The sequence below is a fragment of the Pempheris klunzingeri genome, chromosome 4, assembly GCF_042242105.1.
Source record: "Pempheris klunzingeri isolate RE-2024b chromosome 4, fPemKlu1.hap1, whole genome shotgun sequence".
In the NCBI taxonomy this organism is placed as follows: domain Eukaryota; kingdom Metazoa; phylum Chordata; class Actinopteri; order Acropomatiformes; family Pempheridae; genus Pempheris; species Pempheris klunzingeri.
In genome coordinates, this window is record NC_092015.1 from 13,354,250 (window position 1) to 13,381,517 (window position 27,268).

At 42.2% G+C, this 27,268-nt stretch overlaps 1 protein-coding gene across 1 annotated transcript; it reads left to right on the top strand.

Moving 5' to 3' along the window:
- The first annotated feature begins 12,536 nt into the window (after positions 1-12,536).
- oafa (OAF homolog a (Drosophila)) lies at positions 12,537-25,910 on the top strand. Its single transcript, XM_070829859.1, has 4 exons — positions 12,537-13,135; positions 23,575-23,709; positions 23,846-24,026; positions 24,854-25,910. Exons 1-4 carry the CDS (start codon positions 12,905-12,907, stop codon positions 25,126-25,128), a joined length of 822 nt encoding a protein of 273 aa, XP_070685960.1. The 5' UTR covers positions 12,537-12,904; the 3' UTR covers positions 25,129-25,910.
- Positions 25,911-27,268: the final 1,358 nt, after the last annotated feature.

Sequence of the window (27,268 nt, forward strand, 5' to 3'; positions counted from 1 at the left end):
ACACACTGTATTTATATATAAAGGTTAGACAACTCACATTTCAGAGTGTCTGTTATATTAAAAGGGCAAAACTGTTCACATGAAGTCATCTCCAGTCTCACCATTGTCAAAGAGCAGATTCAAAAGCAACAAATGTTGAGGTTTCTTAGAGAAAAGAAAACACACTTGCATAATTTAAATGAGCCTGATAAACACCACACAATGATCACACAGAGTAAAACGAGAAATGAAAGTTTTCTTTGACTGAACATGAGTAAACTTTCTGAATATGGGTTCAATAACCAAACGGCAAACTATGTATATAAAGTATAGTGATGATAACATAACTAATAGACATAAATGAACCCCTCATTTTAGCTTTGTCACCTCCACATGACTTGTTACGTATTACTGTGGATAAACATGAAAATAGTAGACAATCCCAACAGTCTCTTTTGGAGCCCTGATCCATAAAACACATAAGCTACTGGGTTTGCTTGTCAACACATCCATTTCCATCACAACTAAGTGAACTTGCTGATGAAGACCATGTGATGCGAAGATCAGGAAAAAGCAAGTAAATAAAACACACCACAGGAGGTGTCTATTTTGACCACTGAGATAACATTTCACTTGCAATTATTGGAGCTATTATGAAGTGAACACAAAATCAACACTTTACTTTAAGTTAATGCTTAATTTCAACTTTGTTTGGGACCACTGGGTGTAAAATCGAGACCACGTCAAACCTGAAACTACATACCTGAAAAGAACCAACTTATTTTGTTGCTTCACCGTCAAACTTCTTCTCCTGATGACCGCACGTGTAAAGCTGCATGATCTTAACATCATGAACCGCAGTGGAGGCGTTCCAGTTATGTGCAGCTCATCTGCCCATCATCCTGATTGATATACATTTTATTGCTACAGTTTAGACTCGAGGGCCAGAACGCAGTCAAGATGTGTTGAAATACGAGTTTTTATCCGGTTGTGTACTGCCAAGAGGTGCCACTTATCTCAGCCCGCACCACGCCCCTCTCTCGCTCCACAGCTTCCCTTTGAGCCATATCAGATCTGGGTGGTTTTCCTCCAACTACTCCACAGTGTTTTTATTACTGTGTGTTTTGGCAGTACGTTGCTAATTACACTACAGGTAATTATTGTCTCACCTGTTGGCCTCATCTCACACACACCGAACACCACCTACACAGCTCTCATCAAATCACATTGATAAAAACAGAGTAGCTCACACCATGAATCACCAAAGACTCAGTTTGCACTGTATCTTTTGGCCTAGTTTTGCATTGCAAAATCAAATAGTATAATTAATAACCTTCAATTTCACTCCTCTAGTCTGTAGCTTGATTTAATCACTCACTTACTCACTATTCATTCAAAGGTACATGATGCGTTGGGTTGTTTTTAATTATTCTGATCTCTTGTGTGCAAACTACTGCAATCCTACTTGTGAGCTGATGATCTCAAAGCAATAAGAAAAAAAGAGTAAAGTAGACTACATGTTGTTGTTACAGTTGAGATCAGTGAAAGAGAGTAAACATATCTGAGTGCGAGTGTTGTTTGAATGAACGTAATTACGCATCACTTCCTCCACATAGCGTGACAGACTGTATAGACATTAACCTGCAGGAATGCTCTGATTAAACAACATGCTGTCTTATCGTAAAAGAATAATGCACAGCACTCTGCTGCATGGCCAACGATGAAACCACCGAAACCCGTAGGAGTTAAGCGACAAGTTGAGACAATTTGCGTTACTTTTCTGTCTGTCTTGCTTGTTTAGAAATGTAGAAGGTTTGTTAAAAAGCTTAATTTTATCTTCACGGTTGGCGAGTGACAGCGCTGTGCTGGATGCAGATGTTCTTTTGAGCGCCTCATAACCTCTTCATCTCTCCTACATCAAAAGATTAATCCCTCAGATTGAGCACCCACCCAGCATGCTGCCTTGTGAGGCAGTCGGGAGACTGTTAAATATTTTCATGAGTGCAGCGCTAATTAAAGCAACTGAAATCTAAAACCCTTTAGTCACTCTCTCTGCCTTGAGGCTGGGTGTCACATCATGTTAAACTGCCACAATACCTCAATGCGCCTGTTTGTTGACGTGAAGGTGGATACTGTATCCACCACAAAAGCACCTTGACTTTGGTTAAATGAGCAAGTGTTCATTTTTCCTTTCACTTGTCTTGCACGATATTAGACTTCAGCGTGCAAAGGAAGGTGTGGCACTTTTGCAGAGGCATTTGATCAGAGGTTTGGTGCGTGATTTTCAGCGTCAAGATAGTAGTTATATATATATATTTACATATTACAGCAACAAGGAATCCATCACAGTGAGATTTTCTACCATCAGAGCAAAACTGTTAAAGTCTGACGTAAAACATAATGTATCATAATGTACAAAAAGTCATTATTTGACACTAGTGTAGTGGAGTGCACGAACTTTGGTGATGTATTATTATGGTTTGTCATCATCCTCACTATTTGTTGCTGTTAGACAGGCCAGTTGCTCGTGGCATGCGTTGTGGCACATGTTGTCATTTCCATTTGCTTAAATGAGAAATAAAGGCTGAAAAAAACCATCTAAACACTGAAGGAAAAACATTCCAGATGCAGCGGCTGTAGCTCTTTCAAACGCCACTACATTTTTGTGTTTCTCGGTTTGGATTAAGAGCAGCTGTGTCAGAAATACATTTATCAGCTTTGGAAATTAAGCATGGGGTTTGGATTAACAGTACCTGACCGCCTGACCACCTGACAGTTACTGTCCGCAACATCTTACGACCAAGCACCACAGCGGGCAGCGTGACCGCCCCACCAGCTTGGACCAGCTTTTATTGTGAAGATGAAGACCATATTGTCATATCATCACTACCCTGCCGTGGCTGTTTACATTTCCCTCGATGCCAAATGCACTACATGATTATTTCCTGTGTAGGCTACCCACAGCATTCGTTATTCAACCCTGTGTTGTAAAATGATGAATAAAAGAAGCTTAACCCTTGAATAAGATGATCCAATAGCCTAACAGGTTTATTAGAGGAGGAGGAGGAGGAGGTGAAATGCTGCCCCCTATTTGTTTGGGGCAGATGGTACGGCTTTATATACTGCACCTTTAACTGATTTCTGAATCATGGTGGTCAAACAGATGGTAAATATAAAATATATTGAATAACTGTAATGTAATTTGACCCAGCTTATCAGATAAAAAGCATGTGAGAAAACAATATACAGGAATGTTGATGAAAATTTATCAAATAATTCTGTTTGCAAAGCAGCACAGAGAAGAGACAGTACAATGTCATACAATGAGCTCGTTTTGACTTGACCACAGTACAAGCAGTCATCTTTAATGGGAATAGGTCTGATAAGAGCTAAATGCAAAAATGCTTTCTCTTGTTTGTTCTAACTTCCAAAATGTCTCTTAAAATAATTTGTGTAAAGCTTTTAGCTTCACATGAGCTTTGTACAATTCTCAATGAAAGAGATGCGTAGTTCAGACTTTTAGCTGTAACTAAGAAAAATGCCATTTTCCATTTTCTTATTCCTTCTTTCCTCCTATTATTTCTCCTTTTCTTACTCATTACATTGGTAGCTCAGACGCACCGTGGAGAACTCCTCCCAGCATGCTGTCTACCAGGGGTTAAGGTAAAAGGGCATTGTGTGTGTGTGTGTGTGTGTGTGTGTGTGTGTACTGTCACCAGGCTTTCCAAAATTGAAGTCTTGCAGCAGGAAGCCTTGGATGATCCATGGCCTAGTTTCATGGGGAACTGGGTAAAATACAAAGCACATGGTACGAAATAAATTCTGACTGTAGTACTACCTAGCTTATTTATTGCCTTACTGTCCATTAATCTGTTCTTTATTACGTACTTCCAGCTTGTCTGGCAGTTTTTAAGGTAATCTGAATGAACTGAACATGTAAGCTGTAGGATTCTCCGCCAAGTCTATGTAAACACATTTATCTTTTGTTGGACCACAGATTAGACTGTGGCGTTGGTCAGGGGAATGAGTCAGCCACACAGGCGTTTCTGCTGCTGACCAGACAACAGCGAAGCTCAGACCTGTTTCATGTGAGCAAACGCGCACAGAGACAAAGCCATGCTTGTGGGAGAGGCAGTTAAACCATCATGGATGTCCCTTTCCCCTGAATCCCACATTCAGGAATGCCCAGAGTCTTGTTTAACCACTGGACTGTGAGGACACAAGCTAGATTTACTGAAGACAGTTATATCCCCAGCAAGAATGGCAAGAAGTCAAAGGTCGAAGTGAGAGTTAACCTTAAATTCTGGCTTCGCATTTTTGTTTCAGTGATTACTTTGTGGCGGAGGACAAAGAGCAGTGTCAGATGGTGTAAATCTGGGCACCAAAACAAGATTGTTTTTTTTTTTTATTCTTTCTCCCTTGGAAATCACATCCACTGTGGCAGTAACTCTGCACTCTTCCTTGAAATGTCCTTGTTAAATGTTTTTGGTGTAGTTATAAGAATAACCCAATCCAAAAAACTCACAAGATAGTTTAACAGCTACACTTTTTTTTACAAGCTATGAAGACCTCACACACTCCACACGCCACAGGGCTGTGAGACACCTGCACTACGTCCCGATAAAACAGGTCTTAAACTTAATGTTTCCGCAAGGAACTAACGGCACAATATGACTCATTTAAGTGAGAAATAGAATACAACCTACACTTTACAAATGAGTAAATTCATTGCAATGCCATAATATCCTTAAAAGAATTTTAGTGTGTTTTAGATGATGGAATTCGTCTCGCTCTTCAAAGGTGGAAGTGAACACTGTTTACAGTCAGCGTCTCTCACCTGAATATACGATGTGCATCTTGAAACAATGTTGAATGAATTTCCTACCTTGTAAAAACATGCAGTGGCTTTTTAATGCTTTCAAATTTTTACAATGGCTTCCAGTCTTCATTGTCTACTTTTTCATCGGTACATTACTTTCGTTATGACACATGAGGGCACCCACCTACGGGTGATGTGCAATGCCAGAGAGTGTATTACATCACCCTCCTCCTCCTTGTTTATGTCCCAGTAAAACACAAGGTGCAAACAAAATGGGGACTTGCTCATCAAAACACTGCTCATACAGCGCTGATCAAACACTCCACTGAGTACTTTTCTTTACTCGGAGTATTTTGTATAGCAGTTGCCTGCTTTCTCATGACCAGTTTATTAAGCGACTAAATCATCCATCATAATATCACATACCGACACCACTCCATACAGTTTGTTCTCTTTTAGTGCAGCTCTCAAAGGCAACATTGGTTTAAGTAAATATTGAAAGATCTGATTTCCAAAGAGTTGTGCACATAGAGGTTATCTCAGCCCAAGCACCCATTTCCTGAATACCAGCGTCATTCAGTGAATATCTTTGCCTTCCTGAGCGGCCTCATGCAGGCTAGACCCTGCACTGTACGTTAATTACTTCTACTCTGGTTTTCCCAACCTTGCACGCTGTTTTTTCTGAAATGTGTTGTTTTTTTTGGTCTGTATTATGCAAGAAGCTGAACTTTAGATTTTCTACTTGCAAATGTCAATCATGCGCTGTCAACCAAATAGATATAAAATGTTTGTCTAATTTAATTTCCCTTTATCAAACTTTAGATTTTTGGTAAGCTCACTGTCAGAGGCAGAGTTGAAATGAATACATATATCTATATTTGGAGAGAAATAAGAACAGATGGAGCTCACTGGTTTAAGGCAAACAGAAGCACGCAAACAGCAAATATTGGGACATGGAAAGATATTTGTTTTCCACAAGCTGTCATGGTTCTTGTGAAACTTCAGGGGATACTTTCTTCCACTTTAACTCTGTACAACAGAATACTGCAAAATATTGAAGCCACAGCCCCTGTGGTCATTTCTTCATACTTTTCAACATTTTGTATATGTTAAATCATGAACAGTTATCTCATATTTACTGCTGGCAGTATTTCTTAAATGTAATTAAATTCTGTACATAAAAAAGCACCACTGTCATAAGAGACAACAGTTTTGCCTCATTTACAGCCTCCCAAAAACAGACATTTTATTGGTTTGCTGTTTTTCTCAGCAGAAAGTTAGATTATTAGTCCCTCCCCCACCTCAAAAGGAGCACCAGAGAGCCAGAAATGAATGATGTGGATTCAACAACACCATCAGATGAAGGAGCTAATAATATTACTATTACAACACTGTTGATCAATTACTCTCATGGAGCTTTGGTGCACAGCTAGGATTTGTGTTTGTGTTTATCTGATTCTTGTTCCAGACACATGTGGTCACTACACATATAAGAGAGAAGAAGTGAGCCCAGTCTGGCAGCTGACAGTTGGAAATGCTAATCCCAGGGCATGAAAGAGGCCTGACAGTTCACTGAGGGAGAGGCCCGCACCAGTTTGTTTACAGCGTGATAATCTGGAGCAGGCATCTTGATTGTGTGCTGGCAGAACATCCGTGACTGCAGAGCCAAACAGCAATTACACTGGCCTCTTATCTGTATGAATAGCAGGCCGAATGACAGATGGACATATGGAGTATGGTTCCCAAAACGAAGAAAGTAACTTAAAGTCTTCCCTCAGTAATTTTGGCCTGGGTATTAGCATGGGGCTGCAGTGGAATTGGGTCAGTGTTTGCTTTAAGTGATGCTAAAGAAATCACTGACAAAAAAATATACACCTGAGCTTTGTATTGTTATAACAGAGGTGGAAACTGTGCTTTGATATTGTCCCTGAATATAGTCTGGTTATTAACGGGCCTATTACAAGGTACAGTTGCTTCAGACATGATTGCATTGGCGGTCATTCCTTGTTTAATGGGCACATAAACAGAAAACCTGGGAGATGGACTTTATTCACTGTACATGTATAATAGCAGATTTTTTGGGCCACTTAGGAGCAGCAGAAACAAGCTGAAACTCAACACTTACATACCATCTTTTACGTTCATATGAAGACACTTGCAAAGCAGTTGCTTATTTACACATCCAGCAGATTAGTATTCGTTTGGAGTCGTGTGTCTGGCCACTTGATGTCCATTACTGACTTTTGTGATAGATGTCACCCTTCACTTCTGGACAATACTGCGATCACTTAATGCTGAAGAGCAGCACCCCTGTTAGTGGATACGATTTGTGAGCTATTTGGTTGCACTTCAGATTACAGCCCAAGGATGAAGTTGGAAAATAAGGTGGTAACAATGTGGGAAGACGCACACAGGTGAGGGGCAGATACAGCACATGAACATAAGTGTAATGTTTCCCACAAGAAATAAAAACAAGTATCATTCGTATAAAAAGAGGTTTAATTGCTGAGGAAACTGATTTTAGTGATTCACCTCTGAATGACTCCCAGCAAACCTTGTTAAATGCCCCCCCACAGAGAATTAGCAGTAAATTCTTCTTTAACCCCAGCAGGCCAAGAGCTTGATTAATTAAATAGTGAGGAGATCCTCCCTGTATCCCGAACAGATGTTTTCTGACTCATGTGCTTCCTCAGAACCAGGACTTTAATCAACGCCATCTGATGAAGGGGAGAGTTGCTGCAGACTCCTGGCCAAGTATCATCTACCTTGAAGCTCCACTATTTCCCACCGAAAATATACTCAGGCTACAGATTTCATTTCTGTTAAGGGCTCTTGAACGTGGACGTATTCATGTTTGGAAAGACATTAAGGTTTGCCAGATGTGTACACGCAGGCAGCATGAAACAGGCTCCTTGTGTTCTGTAATTACCATGCGCGCACACAGTAGATGCTCAAAGTATTTGTTTATGAATTTTCTAGAGGGAAAGAGAGAGGTAACTCCACCTCAGCTATTAGATCATAACAGCTCTGACCTCCCATAATAGGGAAAGATAAATGATATGTTCCTACGCATGTGTTTAAAGTGGGATTGTCTTTCATCTCCTGCTGGGACTCTGCCAGGAAAGATTCTCACTGTGGGGTTTAATGCTTCCAGCTATGAGTCCAAACATGTTTATTTATTTTTACAATTCAAAAGAACCTTTTTTCCTTCTCTGTATCTCCCACTTTCTTTCCCTCCTCTGTCTCTCTCTCTCTCTTTCTCTCTGTCATTAACTTTATGGGAATTTCCATGGAATTCTTTTGTAATATAAGTGATTGTGTGGGATGGGGAACCACGTGTGATGCTTTTCTTGGACAGCCAGGGGTTAAATGATCCCTCCTCTGTTATTTCACCATGATTTTTTCCTTTGAACTGTGCCCCTGCCAGTGATGACACATGAACATCTGGCAGTGAGTAATACTAAATAACGTACAATCATTAAACAGCATCCAAATGTTTGTGTACGTAAGATTATGTGACATCAGAGATCATCAATAAAAGAAATTCTGTTCTCTTCTCTTATCCTCTACTCCTCTCTTCTACTCTTCCTCTCAGTTCAAAAGTCTTTGGGTTTTTATATTCCTCAATGCTAGAATAGTATGTGATGTGAGCTCAGGCTCCAGTGGTGGAGAAAGTTTTCAGCTCCTTTACTAAACTAAAAGTGGCAATGAAAATGTACTATTACAACTAAATGTTCTGCTTTAAAAACGTCACTCAGTAGACGCAAACGTCTGATAGTATTATTGGGAAATTGTACTTTATCAAATGTAAAAGTGCGACTGACACTATTCTATATTATAGAGCTATTATCAAATTATGTATGCTGTTGCATGTATATGTAAGTAGCTTTAAGTTAGACAAAATGGAGTTAATTTTCACAGTTTTGTGTACTGTTGGAGAGCAACTAGTAGCTATAAATGACCCAGAGTAGAATGTTGTTCATGTAAAAGCAATCTTAAGACATTTCCTTTTTCTGCCTTGTTTCAATAATCTGTAAAACATCCTTTATAATTGATGTGTTGTTTTATTGTGAATAACTATTCTTGTTGTTTCTACAACAACTTAAATATATATACAGTATATATACTGTATAGATACACACACACACATATATATATTCAAGTTGCCCTGCCTTCTTGTCTCCCCACCATCATCCAACTTTTCTCTTCCTTGCTCTCTTTTCCTCCATGTGAGCCTGTGCTCCAAAAGGGTTACTCAGGCCCCAGAGCCCCACATGTGTAAGTGGATATCTCCTCAGTCATCCTACAGCGAGGAGCTCACTGAGCGACGGTGCTGCCCCAACAGACTGTAGGAAAGGCAGTCAGAGGGAAGAAAAGAAGGGGAGCGAAGATATGAAAATATCATCAGAGGACTGGAAAACAGCTTGATTTCAGCTCCTTCAATCCTTATGTAAATACTGTACACATTCTCAGATAGTGCACACACACACACTCACACACACACACACAAACACTTCTGGCATCTGTCTGGAGGAGGGATCAACTAGATCAACCACAGAGCTTGGCTCTCCCCCACTGGCTGTCCTCATTCTGCAGAGGAGAAACATCATCAGCTTGTTGGTTTTGGAGGTTTTCTCATTACCTCTGAATACTTAGTTCAAGCAAACCATGATGGACGAATATTATTACGCCTTTTCAGGGAGTATTAGGGGTATTACTGCTTGGCTGCATGTGATGGCGATCAACCCACAATGCAAATATTGTCTTTCTGTATCTGGAGTTTTCAATCCCAACATGTTCCAGTTGGGGAATATCCTCTTAATCCATGCTACTGAATTTATGTAAAATATGACAAACTTGATGAGATGCAAAAGAGTCAGGCCTCTGTTCAGCTCACTGGCAAAAATTGCTGTTTTGGTGAAAAGCGCTATCTGGGTGGCACAAATCCCTTATCAAATGCAACTGTTTTAAGCTAACTTAGTGCAAGTCCACGCAGTGGAAGCCCACACACATAAACACACACACGACTGGAATGCAGTATTAGCACCCCGGCTGTGCTCAAAGCCGAATACCTCAGAAATAAGCACAATTGTCCCTCATCAATGGGCGAAAATACTTCACATTTCTAACAGTAAAAGTGGAAGAACGTGCGTGTGTGTGTGTGTGTGTGTCTGTTTGCAGCAGTGGTGTGAAGTAGAAACTTTACAATGAATATTCTATCATAAACCTGATGTTTAATGCTAACATGGTTTAGCTCCTTGAATGTTAGATAAATTGATGACATTCTTTATCATATTCATTTTGATTTATTTGTAGTTTTTACAGACACTGCAGCCTAGTGTCTTAGAGCCATGGATATGGTTCAAAAGTAAAACAGACATAAAAGACATATAACTCTTTATCTACACTTTCATATCATTGCTCTTTTATGGGGTCAATACATCACTTTTATCAAGGGGTGGGGTATGAATTGGTTCAGTTCTTTCACATCTGCAGGAGGATGTCAAGATTGCATGTGCTCAGATAAGGAAACTTCTGCAGCTGTGTTGTTCAAATGAAAATGCAAACACATAGAGAGACAACAGGACACTGACCAGACGAGACTGTGGTGTCTATTTCACAGGTTTTGCCTTTAGGAATGCAAACAGCCTGTCTGCATTTCAGCTTAAAGAGAATTTCAGAGAATATTCCAGTAAGTTTGAGCATTGCAAGATCAGGATAAAGATGGCACCCACACTAAAGAAATCAAGTAACCGGTGAAAGGAATATCACAAAGTTCTACTATAAGTTAATGATAAGTGTAATACAAACGTCGTGAAAATATAATCCCCATTTCTATGATTTCCACATTAGCTTCAATGCAGAGATTAACTGGATTTCTCTCTTCTCTGGCCCACTGTTCTAGAAAAGACCAGTGAGTTAAGGCACCGCCATGGTTAACCATACACTGTTCATCATGTCTGCAATTACTGCAGACATCGCAATTGCTAGTTAATCATAAACACCCTCTGTACACTGCAGCTTGTGTCTGTCTTTGCTATCTGCCTGAGTCACGGCACACAAACAGCCTCATAGAGCTACTGCACTTTGGACTGCTGTGTGTGTGTGTGTGTGTGGATACAGCACGCAAAATTCATGGTGAAGTGCACATGATTTTGAATGTAGCTCCAAAATTGTCGTTGCTCCCGATTATAAGAATGAACCGTGGAGATAGAACAACTCGCTGACTCTGAATTGTTGACTCTGAAGAAGCACATCCCATCACCTACGCATGATCCAAACTTCAGTCCATTTAAATGCTCTAACTAAGATGTAGCCTGTGAAGACTTGAGGACTAAGCCCCCGTCACAAAGGGGTGTGTTTGCCTGACCCCCGACTCCTCCAGTCTATCAGGGCCCAGTTTGGTTTGCCAGGCAAAGCTAACAGTGTTTGCTCTGCTTTATAGCCTCTCTGTTTGTTTTCCCCTTCACTGAAGCGACCACCTCTTGGTCTCAGCAGCACTCAAGTCCTGCCACATTTGGGGTCACCAGCCCAGGGGTCGGCCCACCCAGAATGCAGTGCGTTAGCCGACAGAGATAACACAACAGCTCAGGTGGTTTAGTGCAGGGATGTGTCACCCTCCCTTTGGCAGCACACACACACACACACACACACACACACATACGCAGTGGTAATCTACCATTTGATGTGGCTGTGAGATCCTCCTGCAGATAGGTAGCTTTTTGTTGTTTGGCAGCCCTCACTTCAGGTTTGACAAGCTTTCCCTTGAGGACATCATAAAATTAATTAGCATACCTCAGGAAAATAAAGGGGTGACTGTACTTTTTTCCTTCAGCTGAAACCTGTTAATCAACCATAGATTGTCATGAAAGGCAATAATACCTGATAGATTTATGTCAGAAGGCATGAATGAACTGAATTCATAAATAAAAAAGGTGTCAGGGAGATTAGACACATTAGATAAGCAAGTGGAAAAACACGAAAATGATCTCACAAAGGAAAATTGTAACTCATCTTCATTTAGATACAACTTTTGTTCTTAAAACTGGTTATTGGGCCTACTGGCATAGGTGTCATTTTCATAGCAATAGTCTCAGTTTCACACATCAGTAAAGCAAAGAAGTCATAATAACGTCTGATGTGCCAAGAGGACGTGTTAGAAGACTTTATCCAGTCATAAAACAGCATAGTCCGACACGTGTGACACTTATTTATAAGATGCATTTATCATATTTATGTTTACATCAAATGAGATGTAAAGTTGAATAAATGTACAGTATAAACTCTTTAATAGGCTGAGTGTTTTTTTTCCATGCCACTAGTTATTAGTGTTTGCTTTTTGATCCCGACCAGCTGCAGTTTATAGTTTGCCCAGCCTTTTTATACATCTACACATGGCGAGAACAACATCCACAAAGCTGTGATTTACAAATCCTAACAACACCTTTGTTATAATTGTTGGGGGTATTATTAGTTCAGCCCACTTGCTGGAGTGCAGGAGGATCACATGAGGCCTTTAGGGGGATGGGCAGAGTTTCCAGAGGGTGGTGTGGCTTTAAGAGTTTACTACCATCACTGCGCTCACTCACTCACACACACAACTCAGAAAGTTTGGAGGCCAGGCGAGCGGTGGGATACCGACGGATAGGAAGTGACGGGACTGCACGAAGGGGGCATGCAGAGGGAGAGAAAAAAAGAAAAAGAAGACGGGAATATCAACACAAAGCAGACTGGGAAGCAACGTGCGATCATCGGACTGTTGGCTGGAGCGCGAGAGGGAGACTGAAATGCGCGTGATCTTATCAACACCAACAACACAGCGAGAGACTTTCAATGGAAGTGAACTGCGCTCCCACAAGTGAAGAGCAGAGATTTTAGTGAAGAGGTGGTGGTGGTGGTGGCTGTCGTCTGATTTCTATGACCGTGGAAACTGCTGGCACACCGGGGAGCATATGGAACTGTGACCTATAAACTCCAATCCCGCTTTGAATATGAAGGAAAAGACTTAAAAGAAAGACAAAGATCACAGTTAGGGGATATGAGCGCAGATCTGTGGATTTCGCCTCGGTTTTTTCCTCTGTCGGGTTCAGTTTTGCGTCTTTGGGGATGTTTGCGAGTTGCATCTCTGCGGCTTCGGTTGGGATACTGACCCGTCTGTACGCCCTGGTGCTGGTCCTCTCTGTGGGGCTCTGCTCAGAGCTGCGGGTCCGGGTCCGGCTCTCCGACGGACTGGTGACCGAGGAGGTTTTGGAGGCGGACAGTGAGAGAGACACCATATCACTCGAATTCAAGCAGGGAGATGGGACACTCATCACCTTTGTGGCGGACTTCAAACAGGTGAGAGAGGGTTCCTGTTCCTGTTCAGCGCTTTAACTAAAGGTTGCTGAGCCTTGGCAGGGGGAGGGGGGGGGGTCATCCTTGTGAACTGAGATTTGGAAGATGCTGTTTGAAAATCTCAAATCAGAGGACTGTATGAGTGTAATTTTAGCCAGAACTACTTCTTGGATCCCAAAATGAAGGCTGGGGCCAATTAGAGCTCCCAGAGAGGGCTTTAACAAAACAATAAATTTGGTATTAAATGATGTATTGGACCACTGGACACAGTTAGACAGTGACTGTAGTGTTTAAAGGGTCTTGGTCGTTCTTAAAATTTGGCAAAATGCAAGATGACCTACTCCTTGTTTTATTTTTGGGCCTCCTGGAGATCTCTCAGGGACTGTTAGTCGTCCCCAGACTTCACTCTGGGAACCAGTGATTCAGTTTAAATCATTGGCCAAATGTTCCTCTAACTGGAGCTTGCAGGACAAAATCTGTTCGAACAAGGGTGTATGTATGTTCCACATGTGTAGAAACCCCTGCTCCAACTAGCACAAGTCATGTCCCAAGAGGTGAGGATTGGAGGAAATGTCCACTTGATGAAGTAGCAACTTTCTTGTCATTTCCACTACTCAAAGTGCTTTACAGCACATTATGTTCTCATTCACACATCATTCATACAGGAAGAGTCGGAAGAAAAGTTGGATGAGACTTTCACACACTGAAGTTATGCTTCAGGAGCAAGTTGGGGTTCAGTGTCTTGCACAAGTACACTTTGAGGTGCTGGGGATCAAACCGCAGACCATCCAATTGATGGACAACCCACTCTACCTCTGAGCCACAGTTTACCTAATCCTGTATTTTCTTATTTTGGCTATCTCATGAGATCAGCCCCAACTCCATAACCCATCAAGTATGAAACCAAGTAACCACAATGGCCTCTTGGGTCAATTCTGAAGCCTGAAGGAAAACATCCCAAAAACCGAACCCCCCAGGGCAGACTCTGTAACTCACACATGAACTTAAATAGAACTCGTAGTTTCATTCATCTGTTTCCATCTCGGCGCAAGTCTCACTGAGTTCAAGACAGCTGCTGCTCCTCAGATGTGGATGTCCACAGACCCCAGCGGCTTTAAAGCCCCTGCCGCTCGTGGGTCCAGCCCAGAGCTCATCATCAGCCGCCATATTTAGCATTCTCCTAAAAGTAGAAGAGCAGATCAAGTGTCCCTCCCTGACCAGCGCTTCACTCGTGATTTTTTGGAAAGATGATGCTGTTTCACTTTCACAATGGCTACTCAGAGACACATGAATGTCAGTCCTGGAAGGAAAACTACAACGGCTGTGCATTAGGGGTGTGGGGGTGTGGGGGGGGGGGGGTGACTCTCGGAGGCGCACAGAGCAAAGGCATGTGTCTGTGATGGCTGCTGTCACACAGAAGCTGACAGGCTGGCGAGATGTGAAGGGGGAGATTTACCAGGATTAAGTGGGCATGTCTGACCTTTTTGATCTGCACGTCTGGTTCACTAACCAAAACAGCTAATTTAGAGTTGAAAGAGAAGAGGCCATCACCCCCAATCATTGGTGACAAACCAATATAAGGAGACATACACTCATCTGTGTGCAGGGAGGCTTTGCTTGGTTGTGCAGGCGTCCTGTGTAGCCGCGTCCCCTCAAGCGTGCGCACACACACACACACACACATACACACACACACGTCCACATGCACATATGGTTCAGTTTATTTGAATAAAGCCAACAGAACCTCTTAGATCACTTTACTTTTCCGCTGCCTGATTTATCTTTTCATTTGCAGGTCGGCCTCCTTGCTCCCCCTCTCCTTGTGCGTTTCTGTCCCCCTCTCTGTCTCTGGCTCCCTTCCTCCTGCTCGTTCTTTATTTCTCCTGCATGTGGTTTTCATTCAGCACTTGTGCAGTATCTCCAAGATTTATGGAAAGTTGGACGAGCTGTCACTTCCAGCTGCCACGACTATACAGTCCAGATGAACGCATGGGGGAAGAAGAGTGTTTTAACAGGGATGTAAAACACTGGAGATTTATAATGAACTACACTGCCAAAAGTGGATTTGTACTGTACAAGTTAAAGTACTCGTTACTCATCATTAAGTGAATGTAATTGATCAAACAAGCATTTTCCCTTTTAATCTGAGATGTTTTGCCATCCTGTTTTATGTGTTTTATCGATTCAGGATCGAGGTCCATGTTTGAAAAAGAGCATGAGATCTTTGCTATGACTGGGGCTGTTACAAAAAGACCCATAAATAATCATCAGACAGCAGCAGAGTTTCTCCCCTCTGCTTTGTGAATACGTGGCAAGGATGAGATGGTAAATGTTATAGCCATTAGACACTGGCAAAGTGGTCTGCTGAATGTAAGAGGGAAGTTAAGTCAACCTTATCCAACAGTGAATCACTGTGAGAACGGTGATTTCAGGAGGGTTACGTTTGCTCTGAAGGCACGTAGACATATGGAAAAGATGATGTGGTTTAGCTTGCTCATGACACCTCTGTGTCTTGTTGGGTAAATCTCAACATGTAGCTAAGATTGTGTGTTAAGTTCCAACCACTGAAGAGCTCTGACTCTCATCATTTTTATGAGATACAGGCGTCAAGGAAGGGAGTTGATCCATATTGTAATTATATTTGTAGGCTGCGTAACTTGTTTCACATTGTAGTAGAGATGAAGAAAGTAGATCTCACTATTTCATTCCTATGTGGTGTCTTAGTGAAGTATTTACAGCTGAAGCTGCTCTAAATTATGTAAAACTGCAGCAAGCTGTCTGCAGTTCAGTAATATCCCAATGATCTCAATGTCAGTGCACAGCTGTGCAAGACGAGACAAACCTGATGTGCTGATTAATCTTAAGTCATGTGCTGATCCAGCGCAGATCTGTTTTGTTTCGTTTTTTTTTCCTTCAGGAACCGCTGCATCAGTTTATGGTCTAACGCAGTCACAGACTCGAGCAGAACATAAACCATTTCATGGAGTTTAATCCAAGGGAAATGTTTCACATATTTGAGAGGCTGTTTTGGGTCTTTCCAGATGTAGAAACTTTGTCAGAGAAGCTAATCAGTTTGTACTCCGTGTCTCACTTTCATGTTCAACCAGTGGGTTTGATCAATGCAGGAATGTGAGTGACTTCACAGGCCTCTCAGCTGAGTTAGCACACTCATTTCTGGGGTGCATTGGTGCACATTCTCATACGTCTATAGTTAAATGCACCTTGGCTGTTTAATAAAACATCTGAGAGGATAGGTTTTAATCTGTTTTGATTTATTGGAATAAAAACATACTAGTAAACATTGGGCCATAGAGGATAATGTGAATTTGGAAAGCTTTCCACCCACACTTTTTTATATCACCATACAGACTGAAACATCAACCCACTGTCAAAGTTAACTACTTTGAAGAGTATTTTTCTGTGCAGAAAAGTTTTGAATGTATCCACATCAGTATAGACATGTCAAGGGTGATCCTTTGTTGTGCTGATGGGTCGAGGGAGCAACAGATGTTAGAGGCCACTCGACACTCACTATCTCACACTATCATGTTGAATGGGTCTGGATTTTGTAAACAATGGCACCGCGGTGAGAATGAGTGAGTTAGCCGTTTTATAGATACTCATTTCATTTCAGCTTTATAAACCGGATTGTGTTTCAGCCAGGGGCAGTTTTACCCTCAGGTCAGCTCCCTCTACTTTATATTTCGATTGTCTTCAAAGCACAGCGGCTTTATGGATACGCCCAACAGTAAGCTTGCTGTAAGAATGAATTGGGAGATTCTTCACACACCCACATGTGCTATGTCAAAAACAGAATGAGAGGTGGGTGTGGGGAGACAGGTTGGTTGGCCTCTCCGTATGCCTTCCTTTGGGATATGCGGTACAGTATCTGTGATCCATTTTGGCAGGTGCCCATTCCTAATTCTCTCACAGCCTTCACATACTGTGTCGACTACTGGAATTGTTCAAATGGATTTGGACTGTGGCCCTTATTAACCATTAGGCAAACTCTCTCTCCTGTGTGGGAAGCTTGCTGGCAGCCTGTTTTGCTCTGTTTTGTTTGTGGGAAATACCGGTACTTGCCAAATGAAGCAACTGCTGGTTGTTTTTCCTCTGAATGTTGCTACTCCACATTAGTTGCAAGTCAGTGCAGTCACCGCAATTTATGCCATGCGCTTTTTTTTTTTTTTTTTGTTCACTCTTGGCTGCCACTCCTCCCCTTTCACTCAACCCAGAAATGCTATCCCACTTTGTCACCTGCACAAACTTGTTATGTCTTTTTAACAGGTAAGCGTCACCAAGAAATGCTGTTGTTTCAAAGAGGTCACAGTGAGTCATCTGCGAGTCACCAACAATCATCAAGAGTGGGAACAATGAAAATGAAACTAGGAACGGGTTTCAGTATTTCCCGTAAACACCATAAACGCTCAGATGTTCAAGCTTCTGTTTATGTAGAGCAATAACACTGTTTCCCTTTTCATGCTATGGCTCCTTTTCTGTGTGGGAGGGAGAAACTCCACAGATAAGTTTCTGCATAGTAAAGCAAGATGTGCCATTCAGAGCGACTTCCACCACTCTTTCTTTTTCCAGTAAATAACTTTTCTTATGACATTGCTTTCTCAAGTGCATTAAGGTCAAGTGAGGTTACTCGGCAGGGAAAAATTAATGCACAGATTACATTTCATACCGGAGATGAATTCAAATGTGGGTTGTTTTTTGTATTTTTATGTACATATTGCGTTGTTTCTGTTTCCACCCCTGCTTTTTCATTGCAATGCAGTGCAGGCGCCGGACCTTTTCAGAGATTAACCTATACACTTTAGTCTCTCTCACCCATTGTTCCCCGCTGACTCTGAGTCCCATGAAAATAGCTTCCTCTGTGGCCTTGTTGTGGCCCTTCAAGACCCCACATGGGCCCCCTTTGCCCTCTCGTGGCCCCTCGGCCGCTGTTGATGTCTTTATCCTTTATCCTCCTCCCACCAGCCGGCCAGATGTTCGTCTGTAATGCTGCTGATAAAGGAGAAGCTTCCCATTCCCACAGCTATGCAGGGAGAGAGGACGTAGCAGAGAAAGATCATCCACCTTTCTTAAGACTTATTACCAATGACAAGGGATCGCATGGTGCTGTGGAAACAGCCTTTGATGGACAAGAAGACAGTAGTTGTGGCTTGCACCGTACATAGTTGTGATCATTTCTAACTACCTCGGAGGTTTTAAGATTGCACTTGGCAACGAAAGAAAGCTAACAAAGGGTTTACTCTGCCAAATGTTCTGTTCTGTTCTCCACATAGTTTCCTTTTTGTCACATTTGTGGCTGTGTCCCTAGCTCAACCTGATTACTTTCAAATGTATTCACTCCAATATGCAACTTTTGTGTCAGTTATAGTGTTTAAGGTATATGGGTCCACACTTTGCTCTCGCGTCCCTTTTCTAGTCACAAAACAAGTCTGAAAATCTGGAACATAAAGGGATGAATATACCAGTTTTTAAAGAACACTATAGAAACCTAAATTACAATTTCAATATAACAGTTGAATTTGGGTGTTTGTCAGTTTTGTCAGGTTGTCATTCACAATGTTTTAAGGACATTTCCTTCTACGGCTTCGAAAAAACAGTATTATTCAAACATCTGCCTTTTGAAAATTCTCTAGTGACTCATAGTTCACTGTTTTCTTTAAATGCCTTGTCATTATTTAGCTGTTCGTGTCCCTCTGCAACAGGATATGAAAGCTGTGGGACAACGGTTAGAGGCTGAATGGGACTGTAGTCATCTCTATTGTTTATGCCTTATCTATCTGCCTCATTTCCTTCCCTGTTAGCACCCACTGTTTGCCCCCCTCTCATTTCCTGAATGCAAAGTCTTCATAAACAGTTTGGGTGTCTGGGTAATTGTTTCCAGATTCTGTGTGAATGAATAGTTCTCTCATTGTGGCCTGCACATATTTTGTGCAGGTTTGAAGAATCATAGGCTGCTGGTGGATTTTTTTGTGTGGCTGTGATAGTTCATATGGAACACTAAAATATTAACACTTCCGCAGTTACGTAAAATTAAGTTACCTTCCATTGTTGTCAGGAGAACAGCCAAGGGGAACACCTTTCTCTCCGTGGCCTCCAGTGTTTGTTATTGTCTATTCACTGCCACTGTTTACTAATTGGTTCGCTCTTTGGACAGCCAGGTGTGACCAGCCCCAAATGTGACTCCACATTCCTGCCTGTGGAGCCTATGTAATTAGCTTCAACTCAAGCATTTCTTAGCACAGAGGCTTTTCTCCCGCTCCTTTTGTCTGTTTGAGTCTGTCTCACCCTCTCTCCCTCCGTCTCCCAACATGATCTTTAATCCCTGCCTACACCTGTGCTTTTTGACTCGGCTCCTCTCATGCACCAAGGCAAATATCCTCCCCATCACCAAACATGGTAAATCCGTATGTTGTTTTTAAAGAGCAGTCAGAGTAATTTAGGTAGGTTTTGGGGTCCTAAGAGTAAATACAACATTTCATCACTTGTGTCTCTACAAATATGGGCCAAAGGGATAAACTGGAGGCCTGTATTATGCTGAAAGTGTTAGCCTGACTCTGAATTAGAATTTTGTGTTTCTGTGCAAACACAGTAGCTGTTGACTAGGAAAGAGCCTTTAAAAGAGTGGGGGGAAAAAAACACTTGAAAAAACGTTTTGGATCCTGCTCTAACGGCTTGATTGAGAGAATAATTTCAGACTAACTCAAATACTCACACAGACCCACAGTGATCCTAAATGACTCACCAGAGCGTGGCTGACCAACAGTCCTCCCCAGCCAGCCATCGGCCTTATCAACAGACAGGGTCTTACAGGGGATTGGAAAACAGGAAGAACCTCCTGCACAGGGGATAGCTACTGTGTGTGTGTGTGTGTGTGTGTGTGTGTGTGTGTGTGTGTGTCCATGCATGCGTGTGAGCTGGCGCAGTTAGAGTGGCACCCAAAGTGAGGTGTAAATATCTTGCAGTGGTCATTTCACCAGGACATTTAAACTGCTGTTAGCCACAGAACCCTCCTAGAACACCCCCCCCCCCCCCCCCTTTTTTTTTTCTTTTGGCGTAAGGCTTCATAAAGCTCTCATTTTTACAGCTAGTAAACCATGTGTATAGCCTGCTCTGTGAGAATGTATTTGGCTAGCTGGGTTACCACTACAGTGACGGAGAATGTTCACTGTAAATGGCACCCTTTGAGTGTCTGAAAAGGCTTTTGTGCACCTCTTAAATAACCTGGCCCACCAAAGGTAACCACCAATGAAACACCCCCCACCTCTCTCCTGTTGAACATGTCTTCGTATGACCCACTAGGTTGCATGAATACAGACTTGTATTTGGCTGTTGGCCAGTGGTAGTTTGGCTGTAAATGGACTAAGTCCTGGGTGTCAGGGAGCAATGCTGAGGAATCTGTACTTGTGTGGATTATTTATAGCCATGCTGACATTTACACTGCTCTGGTGGGGAAAAACTCAAGGCTACACAGTCCTTAGATCATGGTATTACCCTTCTTTTTCAAGCCGGCGAAATGTCACTCTTTTAATTCTTAATGTCCGTACCTGGTGATTTTCTCTAAATGTTGGTCTCTAACCCTTTAATTTATATACGTCTGTGGAAATGCCCCTTTTTAGGGTGTAACTCATTTTCCTGATATAGGCTTAAGGAGTAGTTGTGTATTCAAGTGACCTTACTCTTTATTTTCAAGCTGTAGCGAGCCCGCATAACTTTGATGTCCAAAAGTTGAGTCAGTGTTTTCCCGTCCAGATCTATCACCAGCATTAACTTTGTCCACTGTTCGGTAATCTGGGATATTTTACTGAATCTTTATACCCAGATGAAGCCGGTTCTGCCACAACAGGAAACCGTATGTTACCCCCTATGGCCATCCCACAGGACCTTGACACCTGCCGATATCATATGTCAGATCTTCTATCAAAGTTATATGGTACAAGTATCTTTCCTAATCAGCAGTTTGCTTAATTCCCTGACTTCCAAAAAAAAACCCACCACAAACCCACATTAGATTTTAAAAGAGGTAGCTGTTGTTTGAGCAGTCAGTTCAGTACTCACTCTCTCCTGGTGTTTGGATACCGCCTGTCATCATAACAACAGGTGTAAAACCTCCTTTAATCATACCGCTGCATATTTCACACTTTTGCTGTGTTTCCTCTGAGTGTGTGTGCACAAACGAGGCACTGTGTGCATGTGGCACTGCTGGTTTCAGGCACGCAGAAGTGAGTCTTGTCTTGTCCAAACAAACAGTTGAATCCAACAGCTTCTGTCTGGATGGAGACGTGGAGATGATGTCATTGTTATTACTCTTTTTGCTTTTAGAAGCCACACTGATTATTTCATCAGCACCTAAACCGCTAAGATATCAACACTGGTTTGTTATTACCACTTAAAGGCCACGATTACACGTAATTTCTGTTAGCATTTGGCTGGCAATTCACTGCTATTTTGCGATGTCTTTCGTTTTCCGTCTGTCTGTATGATTAAATACCACCATACTGATGCCTGTATGTTAAATATGAAGCTACAGCCAGCAGATGGCTAGTTTAGTTTAGCATGAAGACTAAAAATGGGGGGAAGCGGCTGGCCAGCTACCATACAGACATGCGAATGCTATTGATTGTACTCATTTAAGTCTCTGCATAAATCAAATAATTGCATTTCTCAAAATGTCAAACTGCGATTTTCTGTTGTGTCAATTTGACACAGAGTTGCATCAGAAAAAGCTGGTGCTACAATAAGCACTGTTGCTCTCCCTTTGCCCCTTTTGGCCTAAATCCAAATGCAAGGCAGCAGAAGTAGACAATCATTAATCTGGACACATAATGACACAAGCGGAGGAGGAGGAGGAGATCTCAGCGTCTGCGCTCTACCATTGAGTAAGTTCCAAAGAAGTGGAGTTGGTGGAGCTACCCTGCTTCTCTGTAATTACCCAGAGAGCCCTGGGGCAAATTTATGTGGCTGACACGAATGCCTTCCCCCTTCCTTCTCTCGCTCTGCCTACACACAAACACATGTACACACACAGTGTCCCAGCGTAGCGCCATGTGTCTGCAATATGGGAGGTCTTGAAGTCGTGGCCTCTGCGTCTCCCTGCACTTGAGGGGAAATGGCACTCATGGCTGTCTCTCCGTCGGCATTGTGCTCCCTCTTCCTTACATCTCACTCTGTTCACTGTTATATGTCAGTGCCTCGTCTGGTCTTGACATTCTCTTTAATCATTCAGACTTTGTTCTTTTTGTGAAAAGCTAGAGTGCCGGGTTATTATGATCCTATGGGAACATCGGAGGTATTTATTTTCGACTTTCTGAAAAATCTGAAGTTAATGTCAAATGCAGTCTGGGAATGAATGTTTGGTCAGTAATTTGCTTTCCAAAGGTCAAATAGTATCGCATGATTGTCTTGTGTAATACCCATGCTTGTATTGTACACCTGCCAGAAACTCTTTTCACAGACAAAAGTGGCTCTTAACATGAGGAACAAGTGATCATGCAAAGTAGTCTATAAAGAACTACAGAGCGTAAACACTTCTAAGGCAGGTTGGATTGCTTTCTTGCCAGTGAGTACACTTTCGCACACAGGAAATGGGACCAGAGGGCTTAAGGAGAACTCAATGGGGTTATCTCTAGGCTGTTTATCTGCCCCAGAGTTCCTCCTGCTCAGGGAGTGAAAGCCTTGAAACTGCTACTCCTCTGCAGCCTGTTTGTTTCAGACGGGTGTGTGGAACGCGGAGGAGGGGTGTTTGGGACTGTATGTCTGTCTTGAAGCTGAAGCCAAGGGCTGGAAGGGGGGGGGAGTGGTGTCTGATGAATAGGAAGACAGGTCTGCTGCTCTGCTCTCCCCACTGCTGGAGCTTCCCATCATGCTTTGCATGCCCTCTCATAGAACTCTTTTTGGCCTTGGGTTTTGGCGCCAGATCTCTCACGCACTTGCCAACAGCAACAAGTTTTTTTGTGAGTTCTACACTATCACCATTTTCCTACTTGTGCAGTTCCACATAAAACAGCATGGTAAAATGCTTCTGACTTTAACAGCATGTGAGCAACTCTAATAAGTTTGTCAAGAAATGGGCCCAAAGCCTTAATTTGACAGTGACTGGAGCAACGTTGCACAGGTCTACAGACAATAAAAAGTATCAACAAAGTGTCAGATGAGGCTCTGTGGGTGCAGTGAACATAAACCCCTCTTTACTTTGAGCAGACAGTTGTTTGAACATCTTTGAACTCCACATATTGAATTACTTTGAGTGTCTGGAAAAGTGCTATGTTAAGTACCGAAATGGAAAGAATATTTGTTCTAATCTGTATGAGCCTACGCATATAAACAGTAAGTTATTATAACCTCGCCTCGTGCACCACTTCAATGTCTTCTGGGAATCGTCTGTTTATCCGTTCAGCCAGTCATCTCTCATCCCTTATGTCTTGCAGGATGTGAAGATATTTCGAGCGCTGATCCTGGGCGAGCTGGAAAGAGGGCAGAACCAGTACCAGGCCCTGTGCTTCATCTCTCGCCTCAGCCGCAATGAGATCATCCCCAGTGAGTCCATGGCCCGTCTCAGACAGGTAGGACACAGCAGATCAAGGCGTCAAGCAGCATTTATGTGTCGTATTATGGCCATTTTCAATATAAAAAGATTACATTTATATTGTCCAGTGCTTCAAAGGGGGGGAACACTGATCATTTGTGTCGTCTGCTTAGAAAAATCCTCAGGCCATTCGGCTGGCAGAGGAGCGGCGAGGACTGGAGCAGCTGACGATGAGCGCAGCGGTCAATCTAAGTCGGGCCTGGCAACTCAGCTCGCATATCCACAACATGTGCAGCGAGGCGCGGGAGGCCATCTACACCAGGGACGCTGATGTCAAACACTGGCTTGATAAAGGTCACTGGTGGTCTTATCTTCATCACGAAAGTAGCACAAGTTCTGTTCCTGGTTTGAGCAAAATAGTTTGTCTGTTCTCATCTCTCTTTCTCCTCTCCCTTGTCCCTCCTGATTGTCTCTGTACTCTTTATCTCCACACTGAACACTCATCATCTCCCCAACACTTTCTGCTTCCCTGTTTCTATCACCCAAACACTCCTCTCCACTTCATTTTAGTGATATTGCTCCAAGTATTATCTCTAGCTTTTTGTTGACATGGTTCTATTACTGTTGGTGCTATCTAGGATTAGCCTCCTCTTTATCTCTTGACATTCCCGATAAATTGTCCACATTTACCTTGGACAACAAATCTTACGTAGATAATGCACACCGGTGTGTACTTAAATTGTTTTTGTCTCTAAACAGTCACATAAGTAACGTGTGACATTACTGTACAATCCTCACCTAGATTGAGAACACATCATTATCAGGCCTTTTTGCACTGGGATCCAGTATATTAATGGCAATGAAGTCCAAATTATCCAGGCTGAGGAGAATCCATATGACGGCACTATTGTCCACTGACAGCACTGTTGTAGAGAAAACAATGTTGATGGTCATGGTTCACCAAGCACTCTGCACCATTATCAGTGGAGGGAATCACTGTAGCATCCTCTTTGCATAACAAAGCACCTCTTTTACTGCACCATCTCCCCTCTTTTTAGCCACTTTGTTTGCCCTCTCCAGTTTGATACATTAGTTAATTCACACAACTCTGTGATAGCCTGCTTTTGTTTTTGATAACACAAGCTCTCATAATAACGCCCCTCTCGATGTCTGTCTCATAGGAGTGGATGGCTCCATATTCGAAGTCCTGCCTCAAACAACAGAGGCGCCCAACTTTCAGGCCTGTCACTCCACTAAAGACATGTGGCAGCCGTGTCTCTGCACATACAGCCTGCGACTGGAGTGGTATCCGTGTCTGCTGAAGTACTGCCGTAGCCGGGACACCACGGGCAAAGGCTCCAACTACAAGTGCGGCATAAAGAGCTGCAGCAAGGGCTACCATTTCACCTACTATGTTCCCCAAAAACAACTGTGTCTATGGGACGAGGAGACCTAGCATTTTGTTCTGCATGGTTTAAGAAAAGAGAAATACTTTGGGCCAGGCCAAGCCAATGCTTCTCCACCCATGCTATTCAAAGTAAACACAGTAACACTGGACCTCGGTTTATATGATGTTTCGTGAAGCTGTCTCAGGTGGGGAGTGGTGAGATCCAGATGTTCGAGCTGAAACAGAAATGAATTCAGGTTCCTAATGAGACCAAAACCTTTAAGGAAGGAGAGATGCAGAACGTCGTTCCACTAACTTAAAGCCTTTCCTGGGAAAATGACATATCGTTGTCAGCTATAATGTGACTTTGCCAAGAAGCTGTCACTTTTGTGCCTTTATTTTGGAGAAATTACTGGAGCAGATGACAGATGCCAACAACAATAACCTCTCAAGCAAGCTCTGGTGTTCACAAAGCTAGACAGTGCATTTCTGGTCAATTAAACACCAGCAGAGGAGCAACAGAGTCCCACTCTGATCAAAGGAGTCATGCAAACATAATCTTCCATTCTGGCAAAGGAAAATTTGGAAGGTGGGTTTATCTTCCTTTTTAAACCTCTGTGAAAAACTGTTTAGAACCAGCTAAATGCCTGTTCATGACAACGTAAGCTGGCTGACAAAGAAAATGCTTCTCCAATGCTGGCTTTATTTATTTTGGTTGCAAAGTGAAATTATGGAGGACTATTTTTGTATCGTTTTGTTAAAAATAACCTCATCAGTTTTCTTTCCTTTTTTTGCATTAAACAAGCGCTTAAAGTCGCATGTCTAAACAACAACAGGTCCTCGGTCACAAGAAGTATTCAACACATTTCAATGGATTCATTGGATGTTGTCTCATGGTTGTACAGAGAATGGATAAACAGGTGGACTCTTACTCCTCGTGCCCACCAATCTTATGTTTAACAGTGTCAAATAAACCAAAGTCAGTGGAAATGCTGTCAAAAGAAGGGTGTAATGTTTCAGTTTCTAGAAACAGACTCTTCAGCATGATGTTTTTCCATGTTAGGGTTCACTGTAACTGCAGCGTAGCCTTTTTAAATAATCTATACTGCCATCTTCTGGTTAAACAAGTTCACTTCCTTCTGTTTTCTGATGAATCTCAACGCCAGAATTCAGGTTTTTGGTTTCTGGTTTTGTCTCTTCATGTCAACAGTTACATTTTCATAATTTATACATCCCATACCCCTGCTCATTTACATGCATAATTCAAATCTTGAACTTGCGGGACCAAATTTGATTTTGTCTGTCTGTTCTTCGGAGTTGAATAAATCGAAGCGTAATCTCAGTTTGTCTTACCACCATCTTCATTTCAGTCTTTTCTGTCATGTCAAATGTTCATTTTGTGTCTTGTGTGTTGGTATGTCCTGCTAACTAAAGAACCAAATGAGTGAAACATTTCTATTTGTGGCCTTTTCTGGTGATCAAGTGCCTTAACATTTCCACTGATATCTTTGCTATATAATTGTAGATTAAGTTTGTAAACATATTTTTTCTATGAAAGAGTTTTGAATATGATGTAAAAAGTTGCCATAAAGAGAAAATGAAGCAATTAGGTGACGTACCATTTTAAGACTTGTGTTTTAATATGTTTTAATTGTTTCAATAAAGTCTTTCTTTGCACTGCATATAGAATTGTAAGTAATTGTTTTGTACATATTTGTGAGTATTTCATGCCTTTTATTGGACAATATACAGTAGATATATCTGAAAAGGAATAAGGGAGGAAAAAAGTGTCGGTAGTAAAAAAAAAAAAGCTATAGTCTGGGCTGAATATGTGCTACAGTATAATCATCTCAGCGACCAGGATGCCCCCAAAATATTTGGCGCGGCTCACCACCATGATTTCAACCCAGGTCATGCAGACATATACACCAGTGTGCAGCTCTCTATTAAACACATTATGATATTAGCAGTGTGATTACTGAGTAATTCTTCCATTTTGTCCCCCTGCTGGAGGAGAGCGTGTGTGTAGTTCTTGCTGTTGACCACAGGGTGTCTCCACTGTTCAGAGAAGATGAGACAACATCCGTCGCTTTGGGCAGACATCAGGGAGGAGGCACACATGCTTTGTTTGTTAATCAAGACTGGCCTGCTATACAATCTAAATTACACTTTAGTGTGGGATGACACAAGCAGGACGCAACGTTTCTAG

Bases quoted from the DNA above. Each gene is read 5' to 3' on its own strand.
- oafa (XM_070829859.1), top strand. From the start codon at position 12,905: ATGTTTGCGAGTTGCATCTCTGCGGCTTCGGTTGGGATACTGACCCGT. The intron at 23,710-23,845 runs GTAGGACACAGC...TCGTCTGCTTAG, and splicing joins CCATGGCCCGTCTCAGACAG to AAAAATCCTCAGGCCATTCG. The intron at 24,027-24,853 runs GTCACTGGTGGT...TCTGTCTCATAG, and splicing joins CAAACACTGGCTTGATAAAG to GAGTGGATGGCTCCATATTC.